General features: G+C 43.0%; 1 protein-coding gene across 1 annotated transcript; it reads left to right on the top strand.

Moving 5' to 3' along the window:
• Positions 1-2076: 2076 nt before the first annotated feature.
• On the top strand, positions 2077-3707 carry LOC137055544 (putative nuclease HARBI1). Its single transcript, XM_067429368.1, has one exon. It carries the CDS (start codon positions 2084-2086, stop codon positions 2927-2929), a length of 846 nt encoding a protein of 281 aa, XP_067285469.1. The 5' UTR covers positions 2077-2083; the 3' UTR covers positions 2930-3707.
• The last annotated feature ends 12556 nt before the right edge of the window (positions 3708-16263 follow it).

Genomic DNA, 16263 nt, shown 5'->3' with positions numbered 1-16263 from the left:
TGTTTTTATTTTGAATAAATGCAGTTATTTTGCACCTTTTATTCATCAAACATATTAGGCAGCAGAACTGTTTCCAACACTCATAATAAATCCTCATATTAGAATGATTTCTGAAGGATCATGAAACGGATGAAACGGGCAAACGGCCAGATGCCTCTCGCCTCTCTGAGGCGCGTTATCAGATCATGTTAATACGATTAATGACCACAAGGGCACCACGATGTCTGAAAGACCACTCTTTGATCTCCCTTGGGAGATAACAAGCAGGCTCCGTAGTGACTTTTATTGCCCCCAAATGGCCCTGCACGATATCTGACACCTCACAAACATCTAGACACACACACCCAAATAGAGTCCCACGAGTATCAAAGGAATGTATGATTAAAAGTCACCCCAAAAACGTATTAAATGTATGCTTTTCTGCTTAAAGTTTTTTTATATGTGTCTGAAATAATTAGGAGAAATTATTTGAATGTAACTCAAGCTGTGTAGGCCCACAGACAGTGGAAAGCCTGTATTTGTGTACTCAGACTTATGATCCATGGTATCCTTGTAATCAGAAAAATGCGATCGTACCGAATCTTGTAAAAGAATTTACAGAACATGCATTATTATAAAAATACCAGCGTTGTAAAGAAAAATGCATTAAGCATATCTTCCCCGGATAAGAACCAAAAGGAGGGACTAAGCTGAACAAAGAACTTTGTTTCGTGCCGAAAACGCTCTGATCGATTGGACCATCCAGGAAATGGGCGTCGCTCTACCTGATCTACAAATGCCAATGTGACCCTCACCCTTTCGCTTTTGCATCGCATCAAACGCCGCAGGGCCACCTGCCATCCGCTTTCCAGCCCCCGAGGGCATTCTTCAGAGAGGAGAACTCAGCACACTTCAAAGAGACCCTCCGCTCCACACCGACCTCGGAAAGAACCGCCGGACACGCAGGACATTTGAACTCAGAATACACGCACACACGCGAGAAGCCAAAACCAAAGCAAGTATTCTTATTTCTACAATCCAAACTGCTGTTAAAAAGGTCGTGTTAACCCCGTTTGGGACGAGTTAACTCCGTGAGGGCTCTGTGTAACAAACTGAAGTGAACGCTGTCTCTCTCTCTCTCTCTCTCTCTCTCTCTCTCTCTCTCTCTCTCTCTCTCTCTCTCTCTCTCTCTCTCTCTCTCTATTTTTGGTCTATTCATTCTTTTCGTTTATGTACCATATTCTTTTTGTTTACTATCTATATTTCTACTCTCTTTATGCATATTTAGTATGTACTTTCTGTGTGAATTGTACTGTTATTTTTAGTCTGTGTTTATTAAACTTCCAAAAGACATTTTTGAATTGAATCTGTTACTATTCCACATACACAAAGTCAATGAAACTTACGATCCTAACCTTACCTAAACTGCTTATGCTTCTATTTTAGTAAAGTAAACTGTATGACCATTTGAAATATTGATTTTGTCCTGATCAGTAAAGTTAATGTTTCTTATGCGCTCGTAAAGCAGTAATCCCTTATTGAGAATTGATTTGAAAAGTCTATAACTAATTTGCAGGACAAACTTAGTAAGATAATTTCAAGCAATTCCGTAAAGGGTTACTTGTATTTAATTAATTATTTTTCCTTATCGGAAAAGTTTAATACGTAATGAACGACTAGCAAATTATATTCATAAATTCATGAATATTGAGTATTGAATCCCTTTTGAGTTAATTATTCCCCGAGACATTAAACTCATAGTCATTATTATTACATAATATATCACAATATTAAAAAAATATATATCTCAAATGTTTCGATCAAAAATGCAGGCTTGATGAGCAGAAGAATATTCTTTCAAAAACATTACAAAAAGTAATGTGTCCAAACTTTTGGCCTGTAATGTATATGTATATATATATGTATGTTATACACTCACACATAATACATACATGCATGCACACCGGCAGACACACAAACACATACAAAATACATAAAAAATTGGATCATATACATTATATTTCTAAATAAGTCAACACAGGAAACAATTTTCTTGTTGATTCAAATTGTATTATAAAATAAACTATATACACGTTTACAGATTATGAGCCCTACAACCTACTGCCATCTGAATGCTGCTGTGCCAATACTTCGGCTGTATTTTGAAGATGGAGCTGACTTCCGTCCCAACCTCCGACTTTCACGGCAGTCCATCCAGTCCCTGATTGCTGCGGTGAAACCAGATTGCGACCATGGTTGGGAAAAGGACATCGAGGTGCTGGTGTTCCTTTACTGGCTGACCCATGCTGCATCATACCGGGTGGTGTCACTCGCCTTTGACATCCCAAAGTCTACTCTGCACGACATTGTGCACAGAATGAGCAACGCAGTTATCGGCATTTTGAAGCAGCTTATCGCTTTCCCCAGCGCAGATGACCTGGAGGCAGTGGGAGAAGGTTTTTCCCAGCTGGCAGGGTCTCCAGCGTTCAGTGTTGTAGCTGGTGCCATAAATGGATGTCACATTCGCATCAAACCACCAGCAAGTGACATCCAGTGCTACTTCAATCGGAAGCTATTTAATTCTGTCCAGCTGCAGGCCATCACTGACCACAAGGGGAAGTTCCTCGACATTTTTGTGGGGTATCCTGGGTCTGTGCACAATGCCAGGGTGCTGAAGAACAGCCCTGTGTATGCTGGCCGCCTGAGTCCACCTGCAGGAAAGTGCATCCTCGGAGATAGTGGGTATCTTTGCTTGAGTGCGCCCATCTGCCTCATGACCCCATACAGAGAGCCTGTGCAGAATGCTGTACAGGCTCACTACAACAGGAAGCATTCTCGAGCACGGAACATCGTTGAGAGGGCCTTCGGGATGCTGAAAACACGCTGGCGATCCATTTTTTTCAAGGCCCTGGAAGTCAGTCTTGCTTTTGTGCCAGATGTCATTGCATGATGTACGGTGCTCCACAACCTCTGTCTTCTTAATGTGGACATTGTTGATCCTGAAGTTGCGGAGAATGATGATGGCCCACTTGAACCCCGCAACACAGAAGCCAGCGCAGGAGAGCACGTGCGGAACACTCTCGCTGCAGCGGTGTCTGCACCAGGCAACTGTGTGCCTGCTCTACATGAGCATGATTACCTGTAAGACAATTTTAACAGGTTACGTTCTTGTTCTCTAATCAGTTCTTGTTCTCAGGTTGGCATTGTTCCAGATTGTCTATGGTAGTTATTATGTAAATAGTTAGGTGTGTGTGTGTGTGGGCACAGTCCCTCAGAGTGTTGTGACGCGTACAGTGCAGTAGTAGTAGTTAGAGAGGTGGATGGCTATTTGTGTGCATCTCTCTGGATCTTACAGCTCACTGCGCTGGACAAAGCCTCTCCAGCACCAAGACTCCTGTCGGGCCTCCTCGCGGCTACACATGGTAACTGGGGATATTGCAGACCCAGGCTAATCGACAGGGGATCTCGGAGCTACAGTGGTCCCTAGAGGTGACACCCACCAACCACTGGCACACTGCCTTAGGCTGAGTGTGAATTTGTGTACCAAATCTTTGAAATTCTAGCTACATATCACATAATGGTAAATGGTTTACAAATTAATTACTTCAAGTGGAAATCAAAAAAATACCCAAAGCGTTAAGTCCTCATTTGTACACCTACTTTGAAAGAAACATATATTATTTTAAAGCAATGCCCTATAAATGAGATTGCTAGTATTAAAGTCCTTTAGATCTTTTTGAAACCTGTGAAAGTTAATTTTCTTTCCTCGTGATGACACTATACTACAAAAATGTTTTAATGCTTTTTTTGTGTGTGTGGCGTTTTTAGCTCAATTATACTACTTTACACCAAAGTTATTTGATTGTGTTTTAAGCTTTGTATCCTGTATCCATTTGAAAGTTAAATACACAAAAATAAAGCAAATACATTTTAATGTTGTCTGGAGTGTGTGGGTTTTTCTGTACAGTGCAGCACTCATATTCAGTCAGGCAGCATACTTTCAGATATACCGTACTCGTTTACTTTCGTAACCTCGGTTCCCTGAGAGAGAGGAACGAGTATTACGTATGGGAAAAACTCCTTTTCTCGAGAATGTGAAGCAAAATTTTATTAATAAAGGTATCTATGTAAAGCGCAGTGAGCTGCACGGCCATAGCCCAGCGCGAGGAGCGCTCTGATTGGCCGGGCCGCGGCAACTGCAGGAACCTATGGTGAGGCGGCTGAGAGGAACGAACCAATGGGGGGCGTTCCAGAAGCCCGCCGAAAAAGGTGCTTATATTTGCATACAGGAGGCTATATAAGACCCTAATTCGCCATAGGTGTCAGGTTTTAAGATCGACTGAAGCGATACCTGAGAAGCATAAACACAGCATGGAACGTAATACTCGTTCCTCTCTCTCAGGGAACTGAGGTTACGAAAGTAACCGAGTACGTTCCCTTTCGAGAGAGGTTCTTCGTATTACGTATGGGAACACAATGTAAAGCGCCGTGTGTGCTGACTGACCCAGTATACCCAAAGCACATGTTAATAAACCCCCGATAGACCGACAGAGGCGGCTTATAAGGGGAATGAAGAACCAGAAGAGTCGGTTCGTTTGAACAGCTGATCGGACATAGTCGGATCTTATGATGAATGAATAAGTGCTTGAGGGCTAATGTGTACAGGCCAAAACATAAGGCAATCTGTTTGTCAGGGTCTAGAAAGAGCCTAGATGGAGAGAAGCCCTGCTTGTAGAGCTGGAACCTCCAACTTGTAGAATCTGATAAAAGTGGACGGAGAGGCCCAGCCTGCCGCCGCACAGATATCTTCCAAAGAAATGCCACACAACCAAGCCCAAGATGAGGCCATGCCTCTAGAGGAGTGGGCTTGAATGCCTGTAGGACAGGTTAGGTCCTAGACCTATATGCTAGTGGGACTGCATCCACTATCCAGTGTGAGAGTCTGTTTCATGACAGCACAAACTTTAGTGCGGCCACCGAAGCAATGAAGTGCTGATCCGACTGCCTGAAGGGGGCGGAGCGCTCTAGATACAATCTCAATGCTCTGACTGGGCAGAATAGGTTTGCGTCTTATTCTCTCTGAGACGCGGGTTAAGCAGTGAAAAGACCTGCGTACTGAAGGGGTTGATAGCACTTTCAGCATAAAACCATGCCTCGGTTTGAGCACAACCTTGAAGTTGCTGGACCCAAGCTCAAGACAGGAAGGGCTCACGGAGAGTGCAGGTAAGCCACCCACTCGCTTAACCGAGGCCACAGCCAGCAGAAAAACGGTTTTGAGTGATATGTGCTTCAAGCTTGTGGTCTGAAGTGGTTAGGAGGGGGAACCCTTCACGGCCTCCAAAACCATGGCGAGGTCCCAAATAGGGACCGAGGTAGGGGCAAGGCGGGCTGAATCTCCTGGCCCCTTTAAGAAAACACACAATAAGATCACTTTTCCCTAGTGAATGTGCCGCGATCGGAGCGTGGCTAGCTGCTATGGCGGAGACACACACCCCGAGTATGGAGGGGGGACGACCCGCGTCCATTAGCTCTTGGAGAAAGCGAGCAGTTCCGCCAGTTCGCATGAGTGTGCGTCGATGTTTCGCGTAGCACACTGGTTAGAAAACCACTGACCACTTCAAAGCAGAGCTGCCAGATAGCAGGGGCTCTAGCTTCCGAAATAGTGTTCATAACTTGTCAGAGAGGTTCCCGGATACCGTTGATGGGCCATACGTGGAGGGCCCACAGCTCGGGATTGGGATGCCAGATCTTCCCTTTCGTTGGCGGAATAGGCCATGGGGCTGTGTCTGACAGCTGAAACAGTTTGGAGAACCATGTGCGGTTCTTCCAAAGTGGGGCTATTAAAAAGCACAGGCTTGCAGCTGGATCGCGATCGGAGGGAGCATATAGAGGGAGTCTGGGCCAACATGGGCCAGGGCATCCCTGCGTTTGCAGAAAAAATATTGGGCAGCGTGTGCTGTGTGAGCTGAATCGTTTGCGGGTAAAGGGACCATCCCCCTGGGGACATGGGTCCTCTTGATAACATGTCCGGACCCTGATTCAGAATACCTGGCACGTAAGCCGCCCTTAGGGAGCTCAGATTGTGCTCTGCCCATAAAAGGAGATGCTTAGCCATGCAGTGAAGAGAGTCTGATCTCGGCTGCCCTAGCGATTTTATGTACGTTATCAAGACGTGGTGGTTCTTATGCCGTAAGACGCTCGTTGAGTCTTGAGTCTATGACAATGACTGTACTGATAAGCCTGCCCCTCGAAGGCGAATCTCAAGAATGGCCTGTAGAGGGGGTTATCGTAACGTGAAGTATGCGTTTTTCAGATCTATTGAGAAAACCCAATCCCCGGGGCGAATGTGCGCGAGAATTTGTTTCACCGTCAGCACCTTGAAACGAGCGTGTCATAAGTGCTTTGTTCAGATGCCTGGAAAATGGGCCTGAGACCGCCATCCATTTTCGGCATGAGGAATTAGCGACAGTAAAAACCTGACTCGCTAGCGTCGGGTGTACTGTTTCCGCCGCTCTCTCCTTTAACAGTTTCAATGCATCAGCGAAAAGCACGTGACTGACATTGCTTCTTACTGAGGGCTCGACCACGGCTTGAATCGCGGGGTCTGCGAGCAAAACTGTAGCGAGAACCTCGTTTTATATGTTCAACACCCAATATTATATACCAGGAATGGCCTGCCAGGCCTGGGCTCGTGAAGCCAGGGGTTGAATTAGATTCGGGGGCTGGCCGCTTAGTAGTTGGGGCCTGTTAGCCGGGTTGCTTGTGCTGTAACACTGCTTGTAACACTGTGGGGATAGTGTTAGTTTTGGCGGTGCAGGCTTTGCAGTGGGCGCGCGCCTCACATTTATATTGTGTGTGCGAGAGTGAACTTTGTGAAAAGTGCTTGGGTGCAGGAGTGCAGACTGTAAAGTGGGCACATTTCCTACATAGAAAGCTCTTTTGTGTGTAGTGTAAACAATGTGTAGTGGCGCACAACCTACGTAGAATACCCACGGTGCAAACCAGTGAGCAAATCCACAGGGGTAAACGCACACAGCATTAGTGTGCAGGCGAGCGTGTTTAACACAGGCTAGTTGACTGCAATATTTCATCTCCAGTCACTTAACTTAAGGGAACTGGGAGAATGTAAGGAAGTGCGGGTGGTATGTGAGCCATTCCACAATGCCGTTATGTTCTAGTCTAGACTGAAAGCGCGCATGCAGACAAGCGTGTTTGACTACAGGCTAGTTGACTGCAATAAGGCTAGTTGACTTTATATGGTGTAATCCGGCCTCGGCGGGATTTATTTGTGATTTTGTGAGGCTGAATTAACAGTGCTTATGTAGGGGTGCACACTGTGTAGTGGACACTTTGTCTACAGTGTAAAAACCTTTCCAGCCGCCTGAATAAAGGGGACTGGAAGTGATAGAGTGAAAAAAGGGCTTAGCTTGGCAGCCATTTTCCGACGCCCTTATGCTCTGACAGTGAGCGCGTGCTATGACGTAAGTCGCGCTCTAGTCAGCAACGCGCTGTGGAAGGGCCGTGCGCGCGCTATCATGACAAAGCAGCCATTACAACTTCCTTGGCAGTAAGAGAGCGCTGCAGCGACATTGTTCTTGACATACCCCACAGCCCGAGCTCGCTCGTCTAACTTACTCTAGTTTTCTCTGTCCGCAGCGCTTCAGCACTACGGCAGTAGAATGAGCACGGCGAGAGCTTCGGCTCGAGTTAGTTTATTCACTCTAGTATTCTCTGTCCGCGGCGATAGAGCGACAGAACGAGAGAATTGGAAGCATGAGGAAAAACTCTGTCCGCGGCGCTTCTAGCACGGCGAGAGCTTCAGCTCAAGTTTGTTTATTCACTCTAGTATTCTCTGTCCGCGGCGATAGAGCGACAGAACGAGAGAATTGGAAGCGTGAGGAAAAACTCTGTCCGCGGCGCTTCTAGCACGGCGAGAGCTTCAGCTCGAGTTTGTTTATTCACTCTAGTATTCTCTGTCTGCGGCGATAGAGCGACAGAACGAGAGAATTGGAAGCGTGAGGAAAAACTCTGTCCGCGGCGCTTCTAGCACGGCGAGAGCTTCGGCTCGAGTAAGTTTATTCACTCTAGTATTCTCTGTCCGCGGCGATAGAGCGACAGAACGAGAATTGGAAGCGTGAGGAAAAACTCTGTCCGCGGCGCTTCTTCAGCACGGCGAGAGCTTCGGCTCGAGTTAGTTTATTCACTCTAGTATTCTCTGTCCGCGGCGATATCGCGACTGAACTAGAGAAGAGGAAGAGTGAGGAAAAGCTCCGTCTGTCCGCGGCGCCTCCTCAGCGCGACGGTATAGTGACGAGAGCTTCGGCTCGAGTTCGCCTATTCACTCTAGTATTCTCTGTCCGCGGCTGTAGCGCGACGGAACGAGAGAAGAGTGAGGACAACTCTGCGGCAGCGGCGGAAGAAGAGCCGCCGCGGCGGCGGCAGAGTGAAGAGAGCTTCGGCTTGAGTGTGCTCATGTCCTCTAACATTCTCTCTTTCCGCGGCGCTATTCAGCGCGACGGGACGAGAGCAGAGGGAGAGTGAGAAGAGCTCCGTCTTTCCGCGGGGCTTAACGACGCGGCGGAACGAGAGAGTCCTCGAATAGAACAAGCCTGTAAGCTCTAGAAGTGGCGTTGCAGCGGCAACACACACACAAACACATACAACACTCAACATAGACACAGTTTAAAGGATATATAACGCCGGATGGCGTAGCTGGAACGGCAGAGAAGGCGGAGAGGGAGTCCGTCGTCCTCAGCTGCAGGTTCCGCTGGTGCCTTTTCAACGGCGGTGCTTCTTCCGGAGATCAGCGAAGGTATCGCTGAAGGAGATAAAATCTGACACCTATGGCGAATTAGGGTCTTATATAGCCTCCTGTATGCAAATATAAGCACCTTTTTCGGCGGGCTTCTGGAACGCCCCCCATTGGTTCGTTCCTCTCAGCCGCCTCACCATAGGTTCCTGCAGTTGCCGCGGCCCGGCCAATCAGAGCGCTCCTCACGCTGGGCTATGGCCGTGCAGCTCACTGCGCTTTACATAGATACCTTTATTAATAAAATTTTGCTTCACATTCTCGAGAAAAGGAGTTTTTCCCATACGTAATACGAGGAACCTCTCTCTCAGGGAACTGCAGTTTGCTTGTTTCAAAAACCATTAAAACACTTTAAAATACTAATTACTCAAGGTCACATTAAGCACTTTGCAACTGACAATCTGGCTGTAAATCCCTGGGAATTAAGTGTTTTATAATAGAACTTGCTAAAACAGCATGACAGTGAACTTATAAACAAATAAATGAAAAGAGACTGTATAATTTGTTAAATTTGATTTCTTTATTAACATTACTTTTTAGCAATTATTTCTAGTAGCTAAAGGAATCTTTCCTCCCTCTCTTTTGTCTCCCTTTCTCTCTCTCTCATTTCTTGGTCTATTCTTTCATCTCTTTCTCTGGCCTCCTGTTCTAGTCTCTTCTCATGCTCTCGTCGCTCTCTCTCTTTTCTTTCCTCCTTTTCCTCCGTCTCCCTCCATCGCCTCTCCTCCCTTTCAATGGCATCTCTCTCTCTTTCAGCTTTGCTCTTCTCCATCTCTCGGATCAACTCCTCAAAATCTTTTCTTTTCCTCCCTACTCTTTCCCGCTCTGACCTCACTGAGGATGGAGAGGTAACAGCAACATCCGGGCCAGATGAGGCAATAAGGGTGGGTGGTGTGATGGAGGGTTCTGCCCCCTATTGCCTCATCCATGGCAGAATACCATTTCCAGGATGCTGCTGTAACATCTCCATCCTCAGTGCTCACCCCAGTCTGTGGACATTTCAGATCCTACAAATATTTAAAAAAAATAATTGTAAAACATCCGATTTATTAAAATATTGCATTGCAGTAACATTTGCATGATTAAATAATTTTGAGGTGAAGAATAACAAAAAAGTCTTACTTTATATTTTTGTTTTAGATTTTCCCTTTTTTTTAAATCTGAGCAGCAGACATTTTTCCCTCTAACCTCTGCTCTGTCACAAAAACTCTGCAATAAATGCGCAGAAATCAAGCATAAAATGAATGTAGTAAGAGCTAGAGTAGAAAAATGTTTACATCTAATGTTACAGCTAACTCACCATTGAATCTACAGTACTTGAATAAAATTGCATTTGTCTTGTATACTTACTCAAACCCCTTTTTCACTGCATTCCTTTTTCCAGTGAAGAGGGCTTCATTAGCCCCTCTCCACTGAATTAAAAGGCGGATGTGTTCATCAGCCCCTGCAAAAATCAACACAGATTTTAACATGTGATGAACCATGGACAAGCTGAGGTAACTTACACTTGTTAACAGTAGTTTGCTATGTAGCCAATACATTTTGATAATATCAATTCTAGTAAATGAGAAATATATAATTTTAATTTACTTTTTGTGTAATCTCATTAAACTGCTAAACAACGAACTCTGTGAATTAAAACAGTGTTAGATAGCTGATTTACATTACATTTACATTTTTATCGGTCTAAAAATGATAAAACTATATTTTTTTCTGAATTGGCTGCAAAAGGACACCCTCAGTTTACACTTTTATTTTACACTTTTACACTTTTAACAAGTCAGTCGTTTACTTATATGATGTTAAACAAATACAGTTTAACCACAAATAAACAAAAAGTTGTTTCTAAAAGTACTTACACTTGAAAACCGCCGCGTCTCCGTTTTCCGCCATTTCCGCCATTTTCAAATACGGCAACTCCTCTCTCCCGTGGCATCATGGGATAGTAAAGTGTCCATCGTATGCACACTTCATAATCTCGCCGGAAGTAGTAGGCCATATGGGTACTTTTCGCATACTGTTTTTCGAATTCTATGAATTCGGATATACTACTCTCTGCTCGCATACTGTTTTTCGCATACTATATAGTATGGAAGTACGTGATTTCGGACGTAGCCATAATCTTAAAATGTCAAGGGTCAAGAGCCCAAGTAAAACAAACACTGATCACCATAATGGTGACTTAAAATTGAGATTTTTCTCATTTGGTGATTCTGCTTGTTAATAATAATAATAATAATATATTTTATTTGTAAAGCCCTTTTCATAGTTAAAAACAATCCCAAAGTGCTACACATAAAAAAAAAAAAAAAAAAAAAAAAAAAAAAAAAATGAATTAGCAAAAAGTAAAAAATGCTTGTTTAAAAAGAAAGGTTTTTAGTTCTTTCTTAAAAGAGTCTATGGCTTGAGGAGCCCTTAGGTTTTCTGGAAGGGAATTCCAAAGATGCGGTGCGGCTGAGCAGAAGGCTCGATCCCCCATAGTGCGGAGCTTTGTTGTGGATGGTTGAAGAAGGGCTTTATTTCCAGAACGGAGGTTGCGTGAAGAGTTTTGTGTTGCGACGAGTAGTTCCTTTAAGTAGGGGGGTGCGTTTCCGTGGATGCATTGATGGGTAAGTAAAATGATTTTATAATTAATCCTGTATGAAACAGGGAGCCAGTGGAGCGAGTGAAGGATGGGTGTGATATGGTCATATTTTCTTATCCTCATTAGGATCCTGGCAGCACTGTTCTGAATGTATTGTAATTTTTGTAGACTTTTGCCAGGAATCCCAAAAAAGAGAGCGTTGCTGTAGTCCAGCCTGGATGAAATAAAAGCATGGACAAGTTTTTCAGCATCTGACAGACCAAGTGTGGGACGGAGTTTAGCAATGTTCCTGAGATGATAGAAGGAGATCTTACACAGATGTTGTATGTGGGCTTCAAATGTGAGTTGAGCATCAAATCTTACTCCCAGGTTAGTGACTGTCGATGAAATTGGAATGTTTTGACCAGAGAAGGTGATGTGCGTTATAGGTGATGACTGGACCTGGTGTGGTGTACCCACTAAAATAGCTTCTGTTTTGGAGCTATTTAGCTGTAGGAAGTTTGCCTTCATCCATGCCTCAATATCCTCAAGACAGGAGCTCAGAGATGACAGAGTGGCTGTAGATGAAGTGAGGTTGGTTTTTATATATAGCTGAGTGTCATCGGCATAGCAATGAAATGATATTCCATGCCTGTTGATTATGTGGCCAAGGGGAAGAGTATAAATGGTGAACAAAATCGGGCCGAGGACCGACCCTTGCGGGACACCACAAGTTACTGTATGCGTCTGAGACTTTACACCTCCCAAGGAAACATACTCTGTTCTTCCAGACAGGTATGACTGGAACCAGCTCAAAGCAGTGTCAGAGAGTCTGATAGAATGATGGAGACGCTGAAGGAGGATATTGTGATCAACCGTGTCAAAAGCAGCAGATAAATCCAGTAAAATGAGCAGCGATGGTGTGCCGGTATCAGCTGCCATCAACAGGTCATTTGTGACCCTGATCAGGGCTGTTTCAGAACTATGAGCGGAACGGAAACCAGACTGAAATTTTTCAAAAAGGGAGTTTGAATTAAGATGATCCTGAAGATGGGCAGCAACAACTTTTTCTAGAACTTTGGACAAGAATGGAAGGTTGGAAATAGGCCTGTAATTTGCAAGAACTTCAGGGTCTGAAGTGGGGTTTTTCAGAAGGGGTTTGATGACAGCAGTTTTAAGAGCAGATGGAACATGACCAGTACGTAGAGAATGGTTGATGACTTTGGTTATTAAGGGACTAAGAGAGCTGATGTGTGTTTTCACCAAAGCTGTGGGTAAAGGGTCCAGCATACAGGTGGAAGCTTTCATCCTGCTGATGATGTCCTCAACTTGTTGCTTAGAGATTTCAGGAAAACAACAGAGAGGCTGGAAGGTCCCAGGCTGTGGGTCGGCAGTAGGGACAGATAGAGCAGCAGTGCTGGAAAGGAGAGAGTGGATGGTCTCAACTTTTTTCCTAAAGAAGGTGATGAAGCTGTTGCATTTCTCTTCTGATGTGTCTCTGTCTGATGTGCTTCTTCTTCTTCTTTTTTGTTTTTAACGGCGGTTGGCAACCAGCTTTTGGTGCATTACCGCCCCCTTCTGCTCCGGAGTGTGAATCAAACAATAGGTTTACAATCTAGTTTCCACATAAAAAAAGAAATAAAAGAGAAAAAAAAAAAAAAAAAAAATATATATATATATATATATATATATATATATATATATATATATATATATATATATATATATATATATATATATATATATATATATATATATATATATATAATAAAATAATAATAATTTTACAACTCACATTCATTCATTACCCAACATACTTTCCCATCTCCCTGTTTTATCCTCACAACCTATGAAACAAACCAGTTTCCCTTAAGAAAGTTAACAATATCCTAACTTGTGCTCTGTCACCTTTGTTCAACACTCCTTTTAATGTTAACTCCTGCACCCCTAATTCCCTCAAATTATTCCTCATTATCACTCTGTGTACCTCATACTTCCTACATCTTATAATTATGTGTTCCACTGACTCCTCTTCCTGACACCACTCACACATGCCTGTCTCGTGTTTTCCTATCATTTTCAGTGTTTTGTTTAGAGCACCATGCCCCAGCCTTAACCTTGTCATTACTATTTCCTCTCTCCTGTGCCCCCCACCTAACCTAGTTATTTTTACACTCTTTTGAATTTGATATAAATGCCTTCCTGTCTCCTCTTTGTCCCAACTTTCTTGCCAAATTTGGTTAGTTTTTTCCCAGATGATACTTTTGACCTCTGCTTTACTTATTTTAATTTGCATTTCTATTTTTCCCTTTTTTAATGCTCTCTTTGCCAATTCATCCACCTGCTCATTCCCTTTTACCCCTACATGTGCTGGAACCCACATAAATTGTACCTGACCTCCTTGATTTGTAATCCTTGTAACTGACTGAAGGACTTCATATAATACATCTTGACGGCTTTTTGAGTGAAACGACCTTAAACTCTGAAGGACTGAGGATGAATCGGAGCATATCAGAACCCTTTCTTGTCTTGTTTTTTCCACCCACCTTAACGCAACTAATACTGCCACCATTTCCACTGTATATACTCCTAAAAAATCTGATGTTCTTCTATTAATACCTATACCTTTATCAGGTATTGCCACCGCGTACCCTGTCACTCCTGTCTCGGGTTTCTTAGAACCATCTGTATACACATGTACAAATTCTTTATAATCTTTATTTATATGGCACTTAAATGCATTTGCCAAATCTATTTGATCATTTTCTTTCTTTTTTAATTCTAACAAATACCAGTCAATATCAGGCCAAACAAGTAACCATGGAGCCACCATCGGATATACTACAGTAGGGCTCATCTTCATATAAAATACTCCTAATTCTCTTGCTACCTCATTGCCTATTCTACTTAAGTTATCTCCATTATATCTTGCATTCTCCCATGTCTCCTGCAACACTATTTTTGTGGGGTGGCAATCATTATGACCCTGCAAATTAGCCCAGTAATTTGTCATCAGCTGCCTCCTTCTTAATGCTAACGGCATTTCTCCCATTTCTACCTGCAGTGCAGGTATTGGTGAAGTTTTAAAAGCGCCACTACACACTCTTAAGGCCTGTGCCTGAATCACATCTAGTTTCTTTAATAGATATTTGGCTGCTGACCCATAAGCTACACTGCCATAATCCAACACTGATCTAATCAATGCCACATATATTGTTTTTAATGCAGAGCAACTAGCTCCCCATTCCCTACCTGTCAAACATCTCATCACATTAATTACTTTCTTGCATTTTCCTTCTATATTCTTTATATGATCTGCCCATGTTAACCGTGAATCGAAAGTGACTCCCAAAAATTTGAATGTTCCAACCCTTTCTAATTCTTTCCCATACATATTTAACTTCATCCCCTCCTTAATTTGTTTCTTGGTGAAAAAGACTGTTTGAGTTTTTTCTATTGAGAACTTAAATCCCCAATCATAACCCCACTCCACAACCTCATCAATTGCTCCTTGTACTTTCCTGATTGCATGCTCTATATTCCTTCCCCTTTTCCACAAAGCCCCATCATCCGCAAACAGAGACCTCCCTATATCCATTGGCACCTTTGTAAAGACATCATCAATCATGATGATAAAAAGTAGCGGGCTTATCACACTGCCTTGAGGTGTTCCATTGCTCACATCGAACTGATTTGATATGTCTGAGCCTATTCGTACTTCAATTTTTCTTCCAAACAAAAAATTCTTTATCCAATTAAAAACTCTTCCTCCTATACCCATCAAGTGCAACTTTATCAACAATCCTTCCTTCCACATCATGTCATAAGCTTTTTCTATATCAAAAAACACTGTAATGACTGATTCCTTATTAGCCTGAGCCTTTCTTATTTCATTTTCTAGTCTTATAACCGAATCCATGGTACTCCTCCCTTTCCTAAAACCACTTTGATAGTTTGCTAGCTTGCTACTTTTTTCTAGTATATATGATAACCTTTCTATTATCATCCTTTCCATTATTTTGCATACATTTGATGTTAATGCTATTGGCCTATAACTTGTGGGTTTTGAAGGATCCTTGCCAGGTTTTCTTATTGGAATGACCACTGCTTCTTTCCATACATTCGGTAAACTGCCCTCCTCCCACACTCTGTTATAAAGGTGCAGCAACTTTAAGAGCGCTTCTTTCCCTAGATGTTTTAGCATCATGTAGCATATCTGATCTTTCCCTGGAGATGTTGGTTTTGCTTTATTTATTGCTCTCATCAACTCTGCCATATTAAAAGGTTCATCAATTTTATCATCAGTTTTTTCCTTCCTGTCTAACACTCCTGGATACTGATTCTTAGTTCTTTCCATTCTCATTTTACATACTTCTGACAAGTTATCTGAACTGTGAATTTTTACAAATGCTTTTGCCATTATTTCTACTTTCTCCTTATTAGAGATTGCTGTACCTTTCTCGGTTATTATAACTGGAATTTCCCATTCCCTCCTTATTCCACCCATCCTTTTTATCATTCCCCAAACTTCACTCACAGGTGTTGATCTTCCTATTTCATTGCAAAATTCCCTCCAACTTGCCCTTTTAGCTTGACGCACTGTTCTTCTCACATTAGCCTGTGCCTTCTTATACTGAATCAAATGCTGCATGTTATGGGTGTTTTTAACTAGTTTAAACGCTCTGTTCCTGTTTTTAACAGCTTGGCGACACTCTTCTGTCCACCATGGTACCAGTTTTTTAATCCTCCTTTGATTACTCCTGGGAATAGATCCATCTGCTGCCTTAATAATTGCTGATGTTATTTGCTTGTTTGTTTCGTCTATACTTCCAGATATGTCTATCCTTGAAAATGATTCCTCACTTAATTGCTGAAATTTTCCCCAATCAGCTCTTCTTAAACCCCATTTTGG

This window comes from Pseudorasbora parva, chromosome 2 (assembly GCF_024679245.1).
Source record: "Pseudorasbora parva isolate DD20220531a chromosome 2, ASM2467924v1, whole genome shotgun sequence".
NCBI lineage: Eukaryota > Metazoa > Chordata > Actinopteri > Cypriniformes > Gobionidae > Pseudorasbora > Pseudorasbora parva.
This window is presented reverse-complemented; position numbering and strand designations above follow the sequence as displayed.